Below are 20395 nucleotides of genomic sequence, written 5' to 3'. Positions count from 1 at the left end.
TGTTACTCGGTGGCATTCACTGAACATGTGCCATGCACTGGGGTCCAGGCACTTCACAGTATCAACTCATTGAATGCTCCCATCACCCTTCAGCAGTAGGGGTTTTTATTCCCATTTTATAGGTGAAAAAGTCGAGGCAGAGAGAGGTTAGGTAAATGGCCCCTTGTAACATCGGTGACCAGTGGGGACAAGTGGGGAGGGCAGGGAACGTATTCAAAGCCAGGCCGTCTGCAGCCCACCCCTTTAACCTCCCTGCTAAAGGCCATTTACGACCAAGAAATGCCAGCAGCAGGCAATTCAGATCTTCAGTTCCTTTAACAATTCAAGTTATTTGGAGATAATATTTTTATGGGAGGAACATCTATAAATGTCACAGACTATGAAACTTAGCTGGCCAACCTACTGAAAAAGAAAATCAGCCTAGTTTACCACAGATGTATAAAACAATTGGACACATTCATAATAATTTTTGGAATTATTTAAAAAATAGCTGTTTCCTAGGTGGACATCCTACTGCCTTTGGCATAAATCCAAAGATAAAACATATTATCTGAAACTGTGAGTCAAAAGTCTCTCCCCTCCATCCTTGTGTTCTGAGCTGGTGACCGACTCACTCGGACTGACTTGCCTCTGCCGGGCTGTGTCCATTCACGCAGCCACTGCATTTCAGGACAGTTCTACTTCCCCAAGCCTGGAACCTCCGTAAAGGTTAGCTGCAGACTACACACGACTCCACACGGATAAAATCTTGTGACAAAACAAAGTGAGGTTGACTCACAGCAGGGGTTTCCGGCTCATGGACACTTCTCTTCTGTCTGCCATCTTTCTTGGAGTAACCGTTGATTTTGCATTCGTAGCAGGCTTCTGGGGACAGGGCGTTCTCCTCATCCGCCTCGGCATCCAGGGGCAGGTACTGCCCTTTATTAAATCCCATCCCGGAGACACAGTGGCTGTGTGCAACAAGAAGCAAGGTGGAGTTAGATTGTATCACTAACTTTCACCACAGTTTTCTGGTGGTAGAGAAAAGAGCTTTCAGAAATAGGAAACCAACAAAGCAAACTCTAAGCTCACAAACCTAAAAACCTAACAGTCTCTGTAAGTCTTTTCTTCAACACTTCATACATGAGGTTTCCCTTATTCTGAAAGCCAAAATCATGCGGGTGAGCTCTTCCCCAGTTTTATTTTCTATTAATACACTTCCAAGATTTAAGTGTAATTGGAATACAATATTATACTAGTTATATTGGTTTCAGGTATACGATATAATGATGTCATTTTTATTCCTTACAATGTGGTCACCCCACTAACTCTAGTAATCATCTGTCACCATAGAAACTTACTACAATACTAGTGATTATACTCCCCTTCACCTCTTTCACCACCCCCCCCATCTCCCTGCCCTGTGCAACCATCCTTTGGTCTCTGTTTCCCTGACTCTGTTTTTGTTTTGTTTGTTTGCTTGCTTGTTTTAGATTTCACATGTAAATGAAAAGACAGTATTTGTCTTTCTCTCTCTTATTTCACTTAACATAATACCCTTTAGGCTCACTTAACATGATTGCTATGTTGTTGCAAATGGCAATATTTCTTTCTTTTAATCCTTGCCTGAAAGGGGAAGTGGGGGACGGAGAGGGAGAGAGGGAAAGAGAAACAACTGGTTCCTTCCCATATGCGCCCCAACGGGGGACTGAACCTGTAATCTAGGTCTGTGCCCTGACCTGGGATCAAACCCACAATCTTGTGGTATATGAAGCAATGCTCCAACCAACTGAGCCACCCAGCCAGAGCTCATTATTCTTTAGTGCTGTGTAATATTCCATTGCATTATGTACCGCATCTTTATTCATTCATCTATCAGTGGACACCTAGGTTGTTTCCATATCTTGGCTATTATAAATAATGTCACGATGAGCATAGGAGCACATACAACTTTTCAGATTACTGTTTTTATTTATTTTCTGAGGCATCCCAAATTTTTAATGCTAAATAGACTAAAGCACTTGAGTATAGTTATCTGGGGAAAGCAGAAGCAGAGCATTCATTGCCAAGAGAATGCAAAGAGGAGTTCTGTTGCTCACAACAAAGCTCTCTGCTGTAGTGACCGAGATTTCGCCTAGTTGGGTCAGTGAAAGAGTCAATGTGTTGGCTCTGAATGAGCCATGTCTAGGCAAAGCCTTCTGTTTCAAGCAGTATTATGTAGCGACGGTGGACAGGTTAGTCCATCCCCTCAGTGCCTGTCTCATACACTCCTTTCTGAAGAAGAGGAACCTGACCGACTCTTAAACCCCCGCCTTCCGTGCTGCTGAGCACAGGCTGCCTTGATGGAAGGGTGCAGGTGGACAGCGCCTCAGCCCCAGTCGACATGGGCCTGAGAGGCTGCCCTTGGGGAAGTGTGATTAGCTGGAGGAAACGCAGCCCTGCGGAGCCAGCCCCCAACCCCAACCCTGTGCTGAGCAGTGCCACACTGATGAGGCAGTTCTTCTCTGTGTGATAATGTAAGGCCAGATGAGCAAGGAGAGGGACAAACTCCTTCCTCAGGAACCACTGGGCAGGTGCTGCCAAAATTCATAGACAAACCTGAGGAGAAGCCATTTCCAGTTGCACCTCACAACCCAGGTGTCCATGGCAATACGTGAGCTGTATTTTAAAATACGTGTTCCTCTCTGGCCTTGAGGGATCTGATGGAATCATTTTAGGCCTTTACAAGGGGCAAGAAGTGATATTTGTGTGCAAGTCCATGTCCTACGCATACCACAAAGGAAGTAATCCTGTACCATGGATAAAATCTGAATGCCTTCTTGGTGCTTCTCCCTCCCATACCCTAAGTGACCGAGGCTTCTGTCTCTTGGGCTCCTAATCACCATGCACTCCCCTGCAGGGCCAGGCCACCAGGCAGCCTGAACCCAGGGAGCAGGGAGGGAAGGCCGAGTTAGACCACGCCCTGTTGGACGCCCTGTGCGTCCCTGTGTGTGGGAAGGCGGGTGGCTTACCCCTGTCCCACTCTGTAGTACCCCGGCGGGCAGCCGCAGAGGTAGCCCCCTTCCGTGTTGGAGCAGCCGTAATTGCAGGGGTTCTTGGAGGACGAGCACTCGTTCACGTCGTGACAGGCGCTGGAGAACTGGTCGAAGGAGAACCCCGAGGGGCAGGCGCACTTGTAACTGCCCAGGGTGTTGTAGCAGGACGCGGAGCCGCAGGCGCTGGGGTTGGAGCACTCGTTCTCGTCTGGCGACACAAAGTGAGAAACTCTTTACAAGGGGAAGGCGGCAGTGACGTGAAGAGCCCGTGTCTCAAAGTCCCTATGATTTAAAAAACGTTCAGTCCCGTGGCTGATTTACAAAGCATATGAAAATAAAACATACATAAAATAACAAAGCCTAACAAATCCTCCTGTTTTGCCAGTTAAAAACCTTGCCCAGCAGTTTTATATACTGTCTGCGCTGTTTATGAAATCGCTGGCGGCCCTCTGGGACAGGCACTTGCAGTTTGCCTGCTGAACCACGCTTCTGTTCTCTCAGCTGCCGGTTACTCCACGGCCTGTTCCCCCCCGCAGATTCGCAGAGACAGCAGGTTACTAGGGGCTGTACAGGGCAGCGGGTACTGGAGAATGACCACTCCCGGGGCACGGATGGGGATGGAGATCGCGTTGGGGCTGCTGAAAACGCGGCGGCGGTGCTGGCTGTACATGCTAGTGAGGCCATACCAGAAACCTTTGGACCGCACACTTCAAAAAGGTGAATTTTATGGTAGGTATGTGAATTATATCTCAGTTTAAAAAAGCCTACATCTACATTTGGATTTGTATCCATTCTCCCAGCAATTCCCAAAGCCTTCGTTATACTATATATGGAGAAAATACATAAAAATCTCAATACCCTAAATAAAAATGACTGAAACAAACATTATTTATTTGGGTCTACTGAACCAACAATCAACTTTTAGCTGCTCAAGGGCCCGTTAGGTGCAGACCGTGTCTTCTGAGAAGGTTCACAGCCGGCTGTCAGCTGACGCAGGCCTTGCTGGTTTAACGGCTACTATTGTATTGCATTTTATAAGCATCTGACAGCAGGATAATTATAGGTTATTCCTGCGGTTGTATTTATCATTTTTACACATGCAAAAGCCAATTGTGCTTTTAAATCTGGAGATTCCAGCTTTGCCCTTAACTGTCTGGTTGGCACGCGGCGTGCGGCCTGACTCCCTTGGGGTTTAGGATAAACTCAAATCTCACCCTGGACACACGTCACTTCCGTTCTGTGGGAGACTCTTTCACATGCTTGTGACTCCAGTGGAGCACAGTGTGTCTGTGTACTTAATATACGACAAGTGTCTGTGTCAGGCCATGTCGGGAAATGAGCCTGTTTGCCAGCAGGTGTGCGCCTGGGCCCCGGCAGCGAGAAGAGAAGCGCGGAGCGGCCGCGGCTGGGGCGGTTATGGAAGATGCAGATGGCGTCTCAGTGAAGAGGCCTCTCAGACAGGAAATTAAACTCCATGAAGTACAGCACAGAGGTTACCAAAAGGGTAGACGTTATTAGGCACATTTTTGGATCGTGATTATAGTTTCAGAATTAAACTAGACTGCCAAATGTGGAATTCTTAATCACTGGATATAAAACCTGCTATGATTATCTAATACGTACAAATTCTTAGCCTTCATTTCATGGGGAGAAAGTGTATATATATATATACAAATTTCTAATAACTAAGCTACCTATGACAAATGTAACTGCTATTTTATTTCTATCGACAGAAGACTTGAAATTCTGCCACAAAGGATCACCTGCTTTTACAATTAAATATGACATTTGTATGCACCATTTCTCTCCTAACAGAGAGCTTAAATTAGGTTCTATTTTCACAAAATGACCCTTCTATGAAAACAGTAGTGGACATTGTGTTAAGTAGAAAACTTACCAGGCAAAACCAATTAATGAAATACATTTCATTTTAACACACCAGTGACAAAAATTTTAAAGACATACAATATTTTTGGAAGCACCATGATATATTTCATGTTTATATGCTAAAAAGGAACATCACAGTATAACTTTATAGACTTACATAGTCTGGCTTTTACAATATGTTCCCGTGTGGGACATTGAACTGACTCAAGCCCCACCAAGCGATGTTTGAATTATTTTCAAAGGCCATAGAAGCAACTGGAAATTACTAATACTAAATAACTTAAAGTTTTATATATTAGTACAATTTTTCTCCTATGAAAATGTTAATAATATTCATTTATTTTCCATTTTGAATCATCATAATGCTTGCAAATATTTGAGAACGCTACCTACATCTGTATAACCTATGTACCCGAATGTGATAAATGTTCTGTGGCAACTGGCTGGAAACTTCTTAAAGTATTCATTTGAATGAAAAGCTTTTCCCAACACGAACACTCTCAAAGAACCGTCATTTTCCTGACACTGGAAGTGGTGCTGACAACAGTGCCGGTTTGCGGTCTGGCGGCACTAAAACCTTCTGATGCACTGACCGACGCTTTGTGCCTTCACTGGGAGGCCCAGCCCAGTCTGCCCGGGATCCCGTTCTGTGTCTCCTCCCCTCAGTCTGAATGACTGAAGGTACTGACACACAAAAGGGCAAATTAAAATGTTGTGTGCCTTTTGATTTGCATTTTGTCATAATTCTTGTTTTTTTTTCCCCTAACTTGTTGCTTTTATTAGTTCCTGATGGGTTGTTTAATTCTATTCCTGCTATATATTTGAGTTAAAATTCCAAGTGTGCTATGTGGATTCAAGGCGGGAAGTCAGCAATTTTGTTAGAGACTAGCAGGGTTTTTCAACCCTGCACAGAAAAATCTAGAATCTTTCAAATAAGTCTGCTGTACCTTACTCATTCAGGGATCTGATGCTGAGTGGTGCCCATTCTGGCCGAGTGAGCTTACAAATGAATATGTACTGCTGGGGATGTCTGCTGATGTGTCTTGAGTTTTGATCTCATCTTTGAAACTGTCTATCCTCCTGTCCACAGGGTTCCCCACAATGAGAAGGCACACTGGCCTCTGGCTGTACGCCAGTGTGAGATGCCCCGGGGGCCTGCCTTGCTGAGGTGCCCACTCCAAGGACCCCACAAAGGTCTTGATTTTAAGTCAGACCAGATTTAGTAAAAGCCTCTGTGGCTAGTTTGGCCTTACATGTTTACAGAAACTTCAGGAAACTTAAAAACTTAGAAATTGAGTTGATACTCCATACATATTCCTATTCTACTTATGATTACCTTAAAAACAAGAATTATATGTTAGCTGACATGTGAGATATTAAAGGATAATTCTCTTCCATTGGGTTCCATATAATTAACTAAGAAGTCCATTTTACTTACTAAATAAAGTGTTGTGTGTCATGTTTTATAAACAACACAATATAATAAAATAGTTTTGCACTGTTTTACTAGCTATCTAAAGAACTACTGTTCTCTATATTCTGAACAGTGCACCTACAACTTGCCTTGGTTTATGAATCAAGAAATCAGGGAATAGGACTTTTGCAACATTTTTTTTTCAGTGAAGAGAAAAAGTAAACTTATAAAATTATTTTGACTGACAGTCTAACCCATCATTTTGATAGTCCTTTAAAACTCTGTCTTTAAGCTCTTGATCATTAATAGTTTTTGCATTTCCCCCCAAGAGTATGTATTCATGGTGGGGCAAAGCACCTGTCTTCGACCTGGCACACTGGCACAGAATAGTCCTAACTTTCAGAGTTGGTTTCCTCCTTTGAAATTTATCTTGTTTTTTTTTTTAATTCACCAAACTGTCATCTGAAATTTCTTGTGAAAGGACCATACAGGATAAAATCTGATTAATTTATGCAGTAGGTCTGAAGTTCATGTGAGGCAACTGAAAGCACAACAGAAGCAGGAAGCACCCTGCCATTTCTCTGCAGGACCACTCTTCTCCTTTCTGCTTGGTTACACCGGCAGCTAATGTCACAATGGACTGGATGGTTATGTCCACAAGTGCATTCAAAAGGGACCAAAAAATCAGGTTACTGGCTGGGTTCTCAAATAGAGAGTGGTATTCTCTTTGATCATTTGCTCCTTAAAAAGAATTTCCTTGACTATCATCAATCCAAGAAACAGAGCAGAGTGCCTGTGTGGAATTTTTAACAGGATTTTCAACTGGAATTTTCAACAGAATTTGCTATAACTAGGTACTGTTGGTACCTTAAAATACTTCAGCTCCTTCACTACACCTGTGTGACTGCACAGCTCAGATGGACGGTCCTCATTAAGCTGATCTGAATTCCTTCTGATTTGTATGAGGGAGATAGATGAGTAAGCCTTCAATCCCAAATCTAGAGATACTAAATCACTGATAAAAAGCCCTTGACCTTGGCAAATGAACATGATGATTCTTGCCACCATGTTCAGGAACTTAAAATTACATCCAGCAGAAAGTTAAAATTATAAATGCTCTCACTGAGTTACCTTTTAGGTATCTTTCAGGTACATTGTGGGTATTTTCCAAGATACACAAGTATAGAGACTAATGTAATGGACCCCCATGCACCATTCCTAAGCACTGTTTTCTAAGTTTTAGGATTCGAAGTCTACATTGAAACAGTCACCTTTATTATTTGTTCATTCCACTTATGATACTTTACGTGAGAAAAGCAGAGGCTACGGAGGAAGTGAGTACTCACCAACGCACTGATTCCACTGGTAATGCTGGATATACCCTTGAGGGCAACCACACCTGTAGCCTCCCAGGATGTTCTGGCAGCCATGTTGGCACCTGTGGTTTCCATCACATTCATCCACATCTGCAAAAACAAGCCAGCAAGATCTTTAGGTGACCTTTTTCTACTTTTCTTTTCTTTTTTTAAAGATTTTATTTCTTTATCTTTAGAGGGGAAGGGAAGGAGAGAGGGGGAGAAATATCAATGTATGGTTGCCTCTAGTGCGTCCCCTGCTGGGACCTGGTCTGCAACCCAGGCATGTGCCCTGACTGGGAATCAAACCGAAATCCTTTGGTTCATGGGCCCACGCTCAATCCACTGAGCTACACCAGCCAGGCTCTACTGTTCTTAAATATACTCCCAACACAGCCTGGGGAAACTATTATCAGGGAAACAAACAAATAAGACACTCAGAGAGGCTGTGATTTTTCCAAGTCACATGGTTATTAGTCAGTGGTGGCAAAAAGAATGCTTCTAAGATTTCATTCCTATACTATTCACCAGACCATGCCATGCCAATACTCTAAATAACATCTTAATTTCACCAAGTCGACCACAGCTGCTGCAAATGTTGTGCATTTTGGATGGATCGACTTGCATATGGTCTGACTTATTCAATCAGTGATATAAACATATTTGCATTACATATTCTAGTACACTGAAAAGCGACTGACATGTAATCCTCATTTTCAGGAAGATACAATCACTAGAGAGATTACCTAAAAAGCGTAATTGTGCACACAATTTTTTATTACCATTCAAGATTAATTAGAGGCAAATTTTAAGTATTTGAATGTTATTTTTAGACATGCTGTGGTATTATTACACACATGGGATAATTTCTTTGTTCATACGTGCATACGCTTTTGGAATGACAATTGAGGCTTTGAGATCTATCCATAAGGGTAAAATGAAACTGGCCTGTCTGACGCGCATGTAACAAATTTATATGGATAATTAATAAATGGTGTCTTATGTGGAGAGACACAAGCTGAACTCGCACGTGGCAAGCAGCTGCATGTACAGAATACTTTCAAAGTCTCAATGACTTCAAATACAAAATGTTAAAATTGAAAATTTTAAAATAATTTTTCTTGGTGGAAAATTACATACATATACAAACCCTAATATGTTTTTAAAAGATTTTATTTGTTTTTAGAGAGGAAGGAAGGGAGGGAGAAAGAGAGGAAGAGAAACTTTGATGTGGGAGAAAAACACTGGTCGCTTGCCTCTTGCGTGCACCCTGACAGGGGACTGAACCTGCAACCCAGGCTTGTGCCCTGACTGGAAAGCAGACTGGTGACCTGTTGCTTTGCGGGATGACCCCCAACCAACTGAACCACATGGGTCAGGGCACAAAGATTCCTTAAAAACAGATTATCTTTGAATATATTTCTACAATTCATAATCATGTAAGGGTGACTAAAATCAATAAAACATAAATTGCAGTATTATATAAAATATAAAGGTGTTGTATCTAGTCTCACAATCTGTGGTATAGGTATTTTATAAAAAATATCAATCCTTTTTTTAATCGGGTTGCTTGTCTTCTTTGAGTGGAGTCGAATGAGTTCTTTGTATATTTTGGAGATTAAACCTTTGTCTGAGGTATCATTGGCAAATATGTTTTCCCAAACAGCTGCTTCTCTTTTTATCTTGATACTGTTTTCCTTAGCCATGCAGAAGCTTTTAATTTTGATGAGATCCCATTTGTTTATTCTTTCCTTTATATCCCTTGCTCTAGGTGAAAGACAAATATCATATGATCTCACCGTTAACAGGACTCTAAACAAACCAAACATGCAAGCAAAATACGACCAATGACACTCAAATATGGAACAGGCTGACAAGGTCCAGAGGGGAGAGGGGAGAGAATCATAGGGAAAAAGGGGATGGACTCACATGAACAAGTATAAAGGACACATGGACAATAACTAAGGGTGGGGGGTGGAAAGGGGAGGGAGGCGGGGAGCATGGGGCGGGGGGCGGGCAGGGTTGGGAATATAAAACAGAAACCTGTACGTGAACAAGAATTAAATAAAAATTATATTAAAAAAAAGAAGCTGTGAAATACCATGATATTTGACCAGCTGAATAAAACATACAGGTGTTTAAAAAAAAATCAATCCTAATCCATTTGTCTTACAATGGAAATACTGAAGAATCATAGGCAGATTTTTACTTTCTTTGCCACTTGAAACATTCCCTCGGACTTCATAGGAATGCCCATTGCAGAAAAGAGAGGGAATCAGGAGTCCCAGGCCAAATAACATGAAAATAGCCATCTGTGTTTCTCAGTGCTTTGGGTACTTTCTCCAGTTCTCCATGATCATTGGTTCTATTTCTTACATTTAACTTGTACACATTTAGGTGTCATACAACAAAAGTCCTTTCTTTCCCCCCCTGGCATACTCATGCATTACTGTAAACCACATTAGGTATATAATTCTTTTTCAGTTCAATACCTTTTTAGACTGGTTACCTTAAAAGCCAATTCATACTCCCCAAATTTCTGTTTCATCATATCACAGTTTTTCTCTGTCCCCCAAATAATATATGAAAACTTGTGAACAAACATCAATTTCTGGGTTTTAATTTTTAAATACTTTTTTTTTCTTTTGAGATGATTAAACTTTCTCGTTCATTGGCTTGGAAGTAAAAATAAAATAGTGTGCTGTATTAGACTAAGGATTTTTGAGCAAACCAACTCACCCTCACAGTTGAGTCCAGTGGCGTCAAGTGAGAACCCTCTCTGGCATTCGCAGCTGAAACTCCCAGGGGTGTTTTGACAGATGCCCTTTGCTCCACAGAGGGAAGGCTGAGACCCACATTCGTTGTTGTCTAGCAAAGCATGAAGGGGGAGGGGATCAAGCCTCCCAATTACTGCAGGACCCAAATTCCACCACACAAAGTAAAAAGTGAAATACAAAGGCCTAAGGTTCCCAATGTGAAAACAGCATTTTAGGGAAATGTATGCCAGGGTTCACTGTCATATGAAAGGCAAAAGTGGTAAAAAAAATAACAAAAAAAGGATATTTCAAGAGATGTGGAATCAGAGCATATTTTGGGTTGACTGAGGACATGGTTTTTCATAATGCAACTGAAGGTCCCTTAACATATGTGCCTTATAATATAAAAAACCCAGTGTGTTCATTAGCATGGGCTAAATTACAGTGAACCTTTAATCACATTTTACGTGAACACATGTGGTTACATTTAGAATGCAATACAAAGGCACTGCTCAGAATACACCTACTGTGTGGGTGCTCAGACTACCCAGGCCTCTTTTCCCTTTAAGTGTTGTTCCTCGGGGAAAAATACAAGCAACATTTTTAGACCATTAATTTTGAGGGATTGGTTCTAACCACAAGTACTGAGACATTATTCTACCATTTTAAGTACAAGTATTTTACATCTATCAAAAGTCTGTAAAAATTCCCCTTTGCAGTTTTGTCTTACCAATACACGCAGTGTGGTGCTGTGTGAAACCAGGTGGACATTTACAGGTGAAGCCTCCCAAGGTGTTGGCACAGAGGAACTGGCAGTTGTGTTGTTTGGTCTGACATTCGTCGAGGTCTGAAATGAGAGAGAAGCCGTGCAAACCAGAGCAGTGTTATCTGCCTGTGTGTGCATCTTCTGTCACGAGGCCACAGGAGATGTGTATTTTCCATTGGAAATATTTCGTCTTTATTTTTGCTGGAAGCTTTATAGACTTCAGCACACATATGACAAGAAGTTTCTTTTAAAATGCTTGAGGGCATAAATATTACAGGCTGCTAAAATAGGACAACAGGTGACATGTAACACAAAGTTTTTTTAAAAATATTTTATTTATTTATTTCTAGAGGGGAAGGGAAGGTGAGAGGGAGAGAAATATCAATGTATGGTTGCCTTTCGTGGGTCCCCTGCCAGGAACTGGCCTGCAACCCAGGCATGTGCCCTGACTGGGAATTGAACCGCCATCGTGTGCTTCACAGGCCCGCACTCAATCCACTGAGCTACACCAGCCAGGGCAAAGTTTTCTTAAAGAAATTGAATGACTGAACAACTGTGGTTTCCATGAACTGTTCTTAAAGTTAATGCCCAAAGGTTGTAATTTTTGCATTTAATGCACAGATCAGTACATGGCTGGTCACTTATTCCTATTAAAGGAGGGGATTAAATAAAAATAAAACAGAATCTGGAAATTGATGAAGGTCTTAACATAAACACTGAGTCAGATTCTCAGGATCCGAATGAAAAAGACCATCATAAATACCAGAGAAAGCAAAAACACAGCATTTGTGATTCTAGTCATAGACAGAATTATATTTGGACTGTACTAGCAGAAAACTCAAAGTGGAATTTTGGTTAGTACTTTAAGATGTGAAAATACATTTAAATGCATTTACAAAGCAATATAAGATGTAAATAAACAAGACTACTCATTATTTTAAAGCTTAAAAATATAACTTTAGTTGCACTCATTTATAAACAATGTGCAAAATTAAACTGATTGATTCATAATGATTCACTGAATAGGTACAAGAGAATAGCTCTGCTTGCTATTTTATTTATTTTTATTTCTTGGAAATATAATTTCATTTTCTTGAGAATAATCTGCATTTCAAAAATTTAATTAGGAATTTCCCTAGTCTATTATTTTATACTGATGAGATTTAATATAAAATTGAATAATGAGTATAATACTAAAGTTATTTTAATTATCTAATTTAGTTTGAAAATTATTTTTAATACTACCTAAGCAAAAAAATTAAATTTACCAGTTCATTTTCAGTCTCTGTAAGTAACTGTGTAATAAAGATAGTTTGCAGAAATGAAATCTTAGATAAAACGCAAAAAATATATTTTTTAATTTAATTATTGTTCAAGTACAGTTTTCTGTCTTTTACTCCCATCCCAGCCCACCCCCTGCAGTGCTCCCCACCTCCCTCCCATTTCCACCCCCCTTAGTTGTTCTCCATGTGTCCTTTATATTAGTAGTTCCTGTAAAAAATCTTGCTTTAGTTATTTGTCTCTTTTTTCACCAAAAATAATTTGTTTTAATTTTATTTATTTCTGAATTTGTTTTGCCCTCAGAAGTGACCCATTGTAACTGGGTTTTATTCTGCCTGCCTTCTACCTACCATGTGTCCTTTGTTAGAACATCTATGAGTAATACAGTGGTCACTACAAAGGTGAGCTTTGATGGAGGGGGTGCACATGTTATAATCCTTGATCAGCTACCCACGAAACTGAAAGAAGAGAGATAGACAAGGGCCACAAATGTCAGCCTCTTCACTCACCTTTGCACGTCTTCCCATCCTCTTGCAGGACATATCCCCGTGGACACGAACACTGGTAACTCCCCTCACTGTTCTTGCAGATGAAATTGCATGGTTTTGGGGACTGGGAACATTCATCAAGATCTAAGAAAAAGTGATGTGAAGATTAAATTCTTGGCTAAAAGGAACATCCAGCTTCTCTCCTCCATCCATATTCTCACTTCATTCTTTTAGCTTTTCCTTATCAATTTAAAATGGAAACAGCCAGAGAGATACGATGCAAAGAACAATTTTCACTCAAGCACATACTAATTTACTTTGTAGGTCAATCTATGGACCTTGGACAAATATAATATCTTCATAGTTGACTGGGCTCCAAAAACCCCACTCAATTCTTTAGATTAATGTACTTTGCTTTACAATTTGGGGACCATAAACTGAAGAGGTTTTATTTTGTTTTAATTTGGACATGTGGATGTAGCAGAATTTCCCTTGAAGTCTCTAGGCTGCCAGTCCCCTAAGTATCTTGCGGGGTCCTGGACTGTGCTGAAAATCTTCCATTTGCCCCTCCTGGTCCAGTCTTCCTCTTGGTCCCCCCTGGTCATGGGCCCAAGAGACTGCTTCCTTGCGGTCTGTCTTCTGGCTGGTTCTTGTCTCCTCAACCCCTTCCCCACAAGACGGGCTCAGGCTGACTGAGTCATTGGATCAGAGCTCACAGCTCCTCTCCAGGCAGCCCTCTGTGCACAACTTTCTCCTTCCAGGTTCCAGCAACCTCTCCCTCCTCTCTTTGGGCCCAGGAGTGGCACAGCCTCAGCACACAGCGCTGTCCCTTGTGCTTCTGCACATGCTGCCCACACCTGTACGGACAGTCCCTTTGCTGAGGCCTCCTTAAACTACCCTCATCTGACTGTGCCCCCCTTTTTCTGCTAGGACTGTGATTGATAGCAAACAATCTCCACTTCCTCCGTGAAACACACTGATCGATGCCCACAGAATGCTGGAAGCTCATGATTCCGGTCTGTTCTCTGTCACTTTCACGCCCAACCAAGTAAGACAAATGCTTACTGTGAGTCAGTCTGGTCTTTCTTGACCTTTCTGTGCCAGCTGGGCTTGTTAGGGAAATAGGTACTGTAGTGAACACTTCACCAATGTTAAGTTGGTGAAATAGGAAGGAGAAAAGATTTTTTTCTTTAGTGAAAACAAAAGTGAATACTTTGAAAACACTCAGTAAAGGCAAATCATCCCTGTCCCTGAACTGTGATAGAATGGTTGTGGGTGAAACAAAAAATCAGAGAGAGGGAGAGAGAGATTGTCAAAATGTACTAGGTTTCTATACTGAAACTGATTTGCGACCGGAAATTTTAGATAATGCTTACTCGGTATATTTTACACAAACAGCAATGAGAAGCATGCACAAAGCACTCTCTCTTTATATTGCAAACATCCACATCCACAACCAAAGCCCTTCTCTTTGGTCAAAAAGTGACAAATGTCTTTTATATGCCTTAAATTACAATTTAAAGTGCTGAAAGTTAATTTTTAAAATAATTTTTATGGTTCCCTGACAGATCACACTTGTTGATGAACTGAACAGTTCTGTGTCCCACAAGACTGGACAGGGCCTTGGACCACCGTGAGGATATGAAGAACCATGTTACTGAAAGAAGTGGCATCATTTTAATACACTGTGTACATTGCAGGGCCCCTCAATAAACATACCCTACCGACGGTAAGTGACTGGTAGGAAACAGCAGCTGACAAGTCCCCAGACGCGGCGATGCCTCGCCTTACCTACGCACGAGGTGCCGCTGATATCTGTGGTGTAGCCGACCTTGCAGAAGCACCGGAACGAGCCCATGGTGTTGATGCACTGGCCGTTGGTGCAGAGGTTTGGCATCACCTTGCATTCATCAATATCTGTAGGCCAAAACAAAAACAAGACCGAAAACAAATAGAAGTTAATATTTGTTTGAGGACAGAATTGGTTAGAAACCAAGAGAAATTACGGAAGTGACGCGAGGTCACTAACAACCAACATTCATAATGGTGCCGAGAGCCTTTTCATCCTTCGGGCTAGTGGCCACGAGAAAGGGATAGAAAAATAATCTGAAGTGATAAACAGATGAAGACTGTGTTGAAAGCCCTGTTTAAGTTTACTCTTTTTGCCATCTAAGTATGAATTACTTCGGCGGGCTCTAGAATGCTACCTTTGCGAAGTGCAACTAACTTGGAATTTATGGTGATTTCCCATGAATTGGCCTCAAATCTGTACTCCCATTAGCCTTTAAAGGGTTTTATTAGCAAATAATCAGACACAGGGTGAGAACCAGTATAGTAAGAGAGGAAAATGACATTTTTCAGGACATTAACTGGCTGCACAAAAAAGTGGAAACCACTAATCAATTATGAGAGTTGCAGGTTTGTAAATAGGTTACAAACAAAATAAATTCCAGTGTATAATAACCAACATTTATTTAAGTAAGTATAGTTTTGGGGTTACAAGCATGGCCTTTGGGGTCAAACATATATGTTTCATCCCTGGGTCCCACCCTTAGAAAGAGTGTGATTCCGGGAAAATTGCTCTTTACTTTAGCTTGTGCTTTAGTTTCCTCATCTGTTAAAATGGGAATAATATTAAATTCTACCTCTTAGATTTCATATGAAGATCACATCTTCTAAAGTCTTGAAAGCATTCACAAAACATATATACAAGCACACACCTGTGCTAACATTTTAGTGATTATCATTATTGTATCAACTTGTCTACTTTTCCTTCCAACTAATCTGAATGAAATTCACAGTATTGATAATATGCATGAATTTCCTCAACTCCTTACCTCTCCCATCAGTGGTATATCCTGGGCCATGAGGACATATCTTTTTGTACTGTGCAGTTCCAGGGAGTGGGCAGAGTTCACACTGGTGACCCCAGCCTCGCCCGCCATCGCAGCAGCACTCCGACTTGGTGACAAGATTGCGGCTGCTGGACGCCATCTGACACATTGTCTGCAACACCTCTGCAAAGCAGAGTCCCTGTCGGTTGTCTGAAAGGACAGCGGAGTCAATAGGCATCATGGAACTCACTGACTTCATCATCTCGAACTTCAAATTACATAGGACAATCAGTACTGCTATCCTTAGCAATAACTTTTAACAAGGTAAATATTCTTTTATATGGATAGTCACACTGTTTAAGGCAGTTTAACAATTACAATGTTTTGCTGGAAAAGTTCATGGAGTGTTTGATCCATATAGACAGTTTATTAAATTTGACGAAAAGTGACATTAATAGTTTATAGAAATATATTTTTTAAAATTTAATCCATCAGCAACTAGGTGATAGTAAACTACCATTCTTGCGGAATTCAAATAAAAGCGAGAATCAAATTAAATTCTTTCCCTTCAAATAAGCAAACGAGTATCAGGATTTGTTTTTGAAAAGCATTCTAGACTATGTTATAAATTTGGTACATATTCATTCTAATCTCTCATTTTCTATATCTAAAAGACTGTTCAAACATATAGACTACTTAGATTTTTTTTTAGTACAAAGAACGGGATTTCTCTGATGTAGATAGGCAAGGAAATCTTTATTATTGTCTTATGAACTATCCTAGTGAAACTGTTAATATCCACTAAAAACAGCACACTTTCTATGTAGGTTATGTTTTTGATGTCCCAAAAGGGTGATGGTTAGTGAAGGTCTAGACTGAAGACAAGAAAAAACAAAATATATTTTCTTGACTAACCATTTCCTAGGATTTGAAGCAGATGACATCATTCTGAGAAAAATGTGATGTAGTAGAAAGTTTCTGTTTTTACACCAAATCAAATGATGAGTAATCTTATTTCTCTGTTTGCCTTAAGTTTTACTATTCCGTACTTCTACACCTGCCCATAATGAACTAAAATGGCTTATAATATATGCATTATAGTACAACACAATGTCTGAGATTTATATTTTCCACAAGAAAATATTTTCTAAAACATTTTTCTGTACCATAAAATGAAAATTAGCCTTTATTGCATGGCCTTTAAAATATGGCCTTTACTTTAGTATCATTAATACAGCAGAGCTTACCTCACATTGCAAATATTTTCCTTTGGAATTAAATCATCCCCTGATGTAAGTTTTACTAAAGTCACATTTTCCATAGACTTTAATTAATATTAATTTTGGGAAGACTATTTAAGATGGTTATTTATATTACACATAGACGTGCAAACAACGTATACACAGACACATACGTCATTATTTAATAGGTGTGTATCTTGAGGACGAGGTAGGTGGATTACTCAGATTGGGAGCTTTGTTCAGCAGACTAGGATATACGAGTAGACCTCTTCTGTGATGACGTCGTAAAACAGATGTTTTATTTACCAAGGAACACAGACTCATGCATCAACTCACCAAGGCATTCAGTGCCCGAGGAACTTGACTGAAATCCTTCATTACACTCACACCTGTAGCTCCCAATTGTGTTAACGCAACGGCCATTTTCACAGATTCCTGGCTTGGTCCTGCATTCATTTTCATCTTTACAAAAATGAAAATGTGAATAATGAGCAGATTAGAAATGTATACTTTAAAATTTTCTTCTAATGGATTATATCTTATTTAAAACTTCTTCAACAAAATACTAATATGATGAGATTCACGTGTGAATACTTACTTTCAACTTTGACTCATTCTTCCAGGTGGGTTCTTTGTTAACAAAGTGTTTTCTTCCTCCCTGTCCCTCTGACCCCTCCTTTACAGGGAAGGGGTGGTGTTTGATGAAGAACTAGAAAATTGGCCCCCAAAGAGGAGAGACTTGCCCTGAGACACCAGATAAGGAGAAGAATCTTGGGGAAGGGGATGCTAGTTTTTATGATACTAGAGAAGAGCTTGGGGCATAGGGGTGGTATGTGTTAGGGAAGGGGGTTTACTTAGACCTTTTTAAATAAATTATTCATCTTTATAATCTTAATCTCCAATTTATTTTGCATGTGCTTTCTTTTTATTAGCAGTTGCCTTGAATATCTTGGTCCATTCCTTTCTTTCTTTTTTTTAAGATGTATTTATTTAGTTAGAGGGAAAGGGAGGGAGAAAGAGAGAAACATCAATGTGTGGTTGCCTCTTGCACACCCCCTACTAGGGACCTGGCCCGCAACCCAGACATGTGCCCTGACTGGGAATTGAACCTGTAGCTCTTTGGTTTGCAGGCCGGTGCTCAATCCACTGAGCCACACCAGCCAGGGCCACTCCTTTATTTTCAACCTATGTCACACTTTGATTTGGTGTATTTCTTGTAACAAAGCACCAATCTAGATGTTTTAACATTTTTAGAAGTACATTAATGTTAACCAGCAATTTCAACTATTTATTATGATTACTGGTATGTTTGTATCCTACCTTCCTTTTTATATTATTGTTTTATATTTACCATGCTATTGCCCCTTGCTTAATATATTATTCTTGTTTTTTCCTATTACAGTTGTCCCAATCCCCCGTTCTTTGCCCTCCTCCACCCAGCCCACTCTGCCCCTGCTCCCACAGTCTGTCCCCACTCAACACTCAGGTGGGTACCAATACTCCCTTGGCAACCCTACTGTACTTCTGGTATGTCTACACTCCCATTTTCTAAAACGACTATCACATATGAAGATCCTTCACCTCCCCATGATAAACTACCTGTCCGTACCCTCCCTTTCAATTTTTAGTCCTTTTCAACAGCTGAAGTATCTCTGGTTTTTCTCAAGTCCAAGTCTTTGAACTTGTACTCTGTATTTCACAATTATCCTCTTTTCAATGAATCATTCCTTCAGCATACATTTTCTAGTGACTTTCATCTTTTAAAAAAATCTCTCAATAACATATTACTCTTCCAGCTACTGCCACATTTTGGTTCCCTTTAGGGCAAAAAAAAAAGTTTTTTCTGCTCAGTTCTTGGACTCTCATTAAAAAAACATTTACACTTTTTTAAAAAAATTTATTTTTAGAGAGAGGGGAAGGGAGGGAGAATGAGAAGGAGAGAAACATTGGTTGATAGCCTCTTACATGCCCCCAACCAGGGGGTTGGCCCACAGTGAAGACATGTGCCCTGACTGGGAAGCAAATCGGAGACCTTTTGGTTTGTGGAATGATGCTCAACATTCTAAGTCACACTGTTCGACTCACTGACTCCCATTTCATTTTATTTTATTACAGCTTTATTGAAGTATAATTAACAAATGAAACTGCCAGATATTTAGAGTGTACATGATACATATACCTTGTGCAAGGATTCTTCCCATAGTTAATTGACACATGCATTAACTCACATATTTACTTTTTTGTGTGAGAATATTTAATTTCTACTCTTTAGCAAACTCCAATTACATCATACAATGTTACCAACTATAATTACCATGTTGTACACCAGAGCCTCAGACTTTATTCATCTTATAACTGCAAATTTGTACCCTTTTACTAACCTGGCCCTAATTTCCCAACCCCTGCCCCACAGGAAACCACTTTAACATTCTGTTTCTCTGAGTTCAACTTTTTTTCCAAAAACTGTTTTATTGATTATGTTATTACAGTTGGCCTGATTTTTCCCCTTTTAGTTCCCTCTCCACCCAGCACCCCCACTCCCTCAGGCAATCCCCCCACCATTGTGCATGTCCATGAGTCATGTGTGTAAGTTCTTTGGTTGCTCCATTTCCTGTACTGTACTTTACATCCCCATGGCTGTTCTGTAGCTACTTATTTGTACTTCTTAATCCCCTCACCTCTTCACCCATTCCCCCACATCCTCTTCCCATCTGGCAACCATCAAAACTCTAATGGTTGATGATTCTGTCTTTGTTCCTTTCATTTGCTTAGTTTGTTTTCTATTCAACTGTTGATAGATTTGTATTTTTTTTGCCATTTTATTGTTCATAGTTTTGATCTTCTTTTTCTTAAATAAGTTCCTTTAACATTTCATATAATAATGGTTTGGTGATGATGAACTCTTTTTGTTTTTCCTTGTCTGGGAAGCTCTTTATCTGCCCTATAATTTTAAATGATATCTTTGCTGGGTAGAGCAGTCTTAGCTGTAGATCTCTGCTTTTCGTGACTTTGAATATTTCTTGCCAATCTCTTTTAGCCTGCAAAGCTTCTTTTGAGAAATCAACTGTCAGTCTTATGGGAACTTCCTTGTAGTAACTAACTTCTTTTCTCTTGCTGCTTTTAAAATTCTCTCTTTATCTTTAACCTTTGGCATTTTAATTATGATGTGTGTTGGAATATGCCTCTTTGCACCCATCTTGTTTGGGACTCTCTGTGCTTCCTGGACTTGCATGTCTACTTCCTTTACCAAATTAGGTTTTCTTTTATCATTTTTTCAAATAGGTTTCCAATTTCTTGCTCTTTTTCTTCTCCCTCTGGCACCCCTATGGTGTGAATGTTGGACCTCTTTAAGTTGTCCC

The 20395-nt window shown here is 40.3% G+C and overlaps 1 protein-coding gene across 1 annotated transcript in view; it reads right to left on the bottom strand.

Annotated features, from left to right (window-relative positions):
* Nucleotides 1–20395, bottom strand: part of FBN2 (fibrillin 2) — a 269378-nt gene that overhangs the window by 2995 nt on the left and 245988 nt on the right. The window contains exons 56-64 of the mRNA XM_037028439.1: nucleotides 17373–17498; nucleotides 15799–16005; nucleotides 14753–14878; nucleotides 12983–13105; nucleotides 11157–11273; nucleotides 10410–10538; nucleotides 7662–7781; nucleotides 2991–3222; nucleotides 779–950 (exon numbers count right to left, since the gene is read on the bottom strand). Of these exons, the coding sequence (XP_036884334.1) occupies nucleotides 779–950; nucleotides 2991–3222; nucleotides 7662–7781; nucleotides 10410–10538; nucleotides 11157–11273; nucleotides 12983–13105; nucleotides 14753–14878; nucleotides 15799–16005; nucleotides 17373–17498 (1352 nt within the window). The remainder of the gene's footprint in view (nucleotides 1–778; nucleotides 951–2990; nucleotides 3223–7661; nucleotides 7782–10409; nucleotides 10539–11156; nucleotides 11274–12982; nucleotides 13106–14752; nucleotides 14879–15798; nucleotides 16006–17372; nucleotides 17499–20395) is intronic.

The sequence above is a fragment of the Sturnira hondurensis genome, unplaced genomic scaffold, assembly GCF_014824575.4.
Source record: "Sturnira hondurensis isolate 20B ecotype Veracruz unplaced genomic scaffold, ASM1482457v3 Scaffold0001509, whole genome shotgun sequence".
NCBI lineage: Eukaryota > Metazoa > Chordata > Mammalia > Chiroptera > Phyllostomidae > Sturnira > Sturnira hondurensis.
Note: the sequence above shows the minus strand (reverse complement) of the source record. Positions and strands in the feature narration are given on the sequence as shown.